Source organism: Calidris pugnax, unplaced genomic scaffold, assembly GCF_001431845.1.
Source record: "Calidris pugnax isolate Ruff unplaced genomic scaffold, ASM143184v1 scaffold16, whole genome shotgun sequence".
In the NCBI taxonomy this organism is placed as follows: domain Eukaryota; kingdom Metazoa; phylum Chordata; class Aves; order Charadriiformes; family Scolopacidae; genus Calidris; species Calidris pugnax.
In genome coordinates, this window is record NW_015090847.1 from 5,217 (window position 1) to 8,538 (window position 3,322).

At 63.5% G+C, this 3,322-nt stretch overlaps 2 protein-coding genes across 2 annotated transcripts in view; both read left to right on the top strand.

Moving 5' to 3' along the window:
- Positions 1-53: 53 nt before the first annotated feature.
- On the top strand, positions 54-1,876 carry LOC106888685 (sulfotransferase 1 family member D1-like). Its single transcript, XM_014943087.1, has 7 exons — positions 54-373; positions 486-611; positions 737-834; positions 936-1,062; positions 1,158-1,252; positions 1,334-1,514; positions 1,634-1,876. Exons 1-7 carry the CDS (start codon positions 229-231, stop codon positions 1,744-1,746), a joined length of 885 nt encoding a protein of 294 aa, XP_014798573.1. The 5' UTR covers positions 54-228; the 3' UTR covers positions 1,747-1,876.
- A 918-nt stretch (positions 1,877-2,794) lies between these two features.
- The window catches only part of LOC106888699 (sulfotransferase family cytosolic 1B member 1-like), a 2,875-nt gene continuing 2,347 nt past the window's right edge, over positions 2,795-3,322 (top strand). The window contains exon 1 of the mRNA XM_014943129.1: positions 2,795-2,914. The gene's annotated coding sequence lies outside the window, so the exon portion shown is untranslated. The remainder of the gene's footprint in view (positions 2,915-3,322) is intronic.

The following is a 3,322-nucleotide window of genomic DNA, read 5'->3' on the forward strand; positions in this document are numbered from 1 at the left end:
CCGGGCTCCCCTCCCGGTCCCTCCCGGCCGGGGCTCCACACGCAGCCGGTACCGGAGCCATCCCCCCGCCCATCCCCGCAACCGACGGCTCCTCCGCCACCCGTGATCCGTGGGGGGGACTCGGCTTGACGGGTGTTGCCCCCGGGGCCGGTCCCCGCCGCAGGATCCAGCGGTGGCCAAAGAGGAGAGGAGAAGACATCCCAGCGGAGGAACCGTCGAGGAGGAGCCATGGGGAGCGAGGAGGTGGTGAGGGAGGAGCTGGGGAACCTCCACGGCATCCCCCTCTACAAGTCCTTCGTGGAGGGCTGGCCCCAGGTGGAGGCTTTCCAAGCCCGGCCGGATGACCTGCTCATCTCCACCTACCCCAAATCGGGTGAGTAGTCCCCGGGGGAAGGGCGTGAGGGGTTTTTGGGGGGGAGGACAGAGTGTGTGTGTGTGTGTGGGGTGACCCCCAGCCGTGGCATCGCTGTCCCTCAATGCCCCAGGCACGACGTGGCTGAGCGAGATCCTGGATATGATCTACCAAGACGGCGACGTGGAGAAGTGCCGGCGGGATGCCATCTTCAACCGGGTGCCCTTCCTGGAAATGAAAGCACCCCGGATCCCGAGCGGTGAGCACACACACACACACACACCCCCCCCCAAGCCCAGCTGCACCCCCCTGGGTTGGATGGGGAGGCAGCTGAGCCGGGGTGAGGGTGCTGGGGCTCCCACTGCTAAGCCCCCTGTCCCACAGGTGTGGAGCAGCTGGAGAAAACCCCATCCCCACGGCTGGTGAAGACCCACCTCCCAATCCACCTCCTCCCGAGCTCCTTCTGGGACAAGAACTGCAAGGTAACACCAGGAGCGACCCCCCCACCTCTGTCCCCAGCTGGGTGGCAGGGAGGGGGTGCCGCTCTGCACCACCCAACCACCGCATCCTCGGCTGTCCCCAGGTCATCTACATGGCCCGCAACCCCAAGGATGTCGTCATCTCCTACTACTACTTCTACCAGATGGCCAAGATGCACCCCGACCCTGGCACGCTGGCAGAGTTCCTGGAGACCTTCATGGCTGGCAAAGGTGGGGGGCTGAGCCCCAGGATGCCCACCTCAAAATGCTGGTGGCATCCCTGACCACCCCGGCTTTTCGGCTCACCCTTTGATTGCATCCCACAGTGGCCTACGGGTCCTGGTATGAGCATGTGCGGGGCTGGTGGGAGAAGAGGCACGAGAAGCAGCTCCTCTACCTCTTCTACGAGGACATGAAGAAGGTGAGGGTGGGATGGAGGGGAGGGCTCACTGGTGCCCCCCCCCCCCCCCCCCCCCCCCTCCGCATGTCAGCCATCCTGCAGGACCCACGGCAGGAGGTGCAAAAGATCCTGCAGTTCCTGGGCAAGGAGGTGGCAGAGGAGACGGTGGAGAGGATCCTCCACCACACCTCCTTCCAGGAGATGAAGAAGAACCCTGCTGCCAACTACGAGACCATGCCCACTGCCCTGATGGACCACAGCCTCTCCCCCTTCCTCCGGAAAGGTAGGGTTTGGGCCAACGGTTGGAGGGCTTGTCCCCAGGCTGTATTGCAGCTCCCATCCGTGGCTGTGGATATTTTGGGGGGGTGTCAGGATTTACCTCGCTCACTTTTCGGCCCCCAGGGATCTCTGGGGACTGGAAGAACCACTTCACTGTAGCCCAGAACGAGCGCTTCGACCAGCACTACCAGAAGCACATGGCGGGCTCCGACCTCTGCTTCCAGATGGAGGCATGAGGGCTCATCCCCCTTCCCAGAGGGGCTCTGCTTCTCCCTGCCCCCCCCCCAGCAAGGAGGGTGGGTCTGGGGGGGAGCATCCTCATGCTGATTCACTTTCCCCCCCTGCAATAAATTTGGGATAACCAGAGTAAGCCATTGCCTGTGGGGAAAGGGAGGGGGGTGAGGTCCCCCTGAATCCTGGGGGGTACCCCCACCCTCTCAGCAGGGAGAACGGTGGGTGTGGTGGGTTTTCAGAGGGGGGGCACCCTCCCAAAAACCCACCACTGGCCCCTGACACCTTGGGCAGCCCCAGCCCCGTCCTACCAAGGTGCCTGGTGGGGGGCAGAGGGGAGCAAAGAGGGGAAAAACCCCCAAAACCCCGGTGAAGCTGCAGCTCTTGCGTGCGCAGGAGCTTTCCTGCTCCTGGATGGTGACAAGTTTCTTGACAGAGCGGGCGGTGGCGGGGCTTGCCCCAAGTTCCTCAGCCCGTGGTTTCTCACCTCCCTGCCACGCTTGGACACGTCCCCAGCCTTGTCGGAGGGGGCACCCACCCCGCAGCCCCCCACTCGGCTGTGCTGAGCCCTTCCTTGGGGGGTGGCTGGAGGAAACCAGCCCCCATCCCACTGGGGTTTGCTTCGGAGCCCCAAATTCCCCAGTTACACCCTGTTTCCACCCTGTTCTGGAGTTTCCAAGGCTGCAGCTTTTTTTTTTTTTGGGCGGGGGGGGGAGGGCAAGGCAGTCTCACCGGGTTGTTTCATCCCCAAAGAGACGCAATCCGGGTCCACCTCTGACAGCAGCAGGATGGAGGGAGCTCTCCCGCAGGAATAACCCCTTTCCATGCATTTAAGTGCCAGGGAGGACCTTGTAGAGTGGGGTTGATGGTTGGGCTCGATGGTCCCAAGGGTCTTTTCCAACCTGAATGATGATTTGCTGATTCTCTGGGCTCCCCCAGCTCCTGGCTTTGCCCGTGGTTGTTTGCACACCCAGCCAGTTCTGCTGGCGTAGGAAGGTGGAGGGGCAGGGAGGAGGGCATGTCCCTGCCTGCAGGACACCCGAACGCGGCGTGTCCCGCCTCACCGGGAGCTTGATCCCTGGGGATCCAGTTCCCAAGGTTGCCAACAGGCTGGTGGCTCACCCCCCTGCCCTCCCTGCTCCCCCCTGGTTCACGTTCTCCTGTGGGAAGGAGGTAAGGGGGAGCATCTCCCCACCTTTAGACCCTTTTCCCAGGAGGGTGGAATCAGCCCTGCTCAATCCTGGAAAATTTGGACCCGTATTTGAGTGTCTCGAGGGTCTCAATGCCAGGGGGTGCCAGGGGGGACACGGGATGATGACCCAAAGCCTGACCTGCACATCCCGCTGGGAAGCCCTGCAGCAGTGCGAGGAGCTGGGGGCCCCCCGTGGGTTTTTTTTGGGGGGGGGGACACAGGGTGACGCTCACCCCCCCCTGGGGACGTGGGGTTGGGGTTTTCTGCCGGCGTTTTCACGGAGGGAGCGGTGATTTTTGCCCGCTGTGTTGGTCCAGGGGGGTGCTGAGCACGGCGCAGCTCATCACAGGCGTCCTCAGTTGGAGGGGGGGGGGCTGCGTCCCCATCCC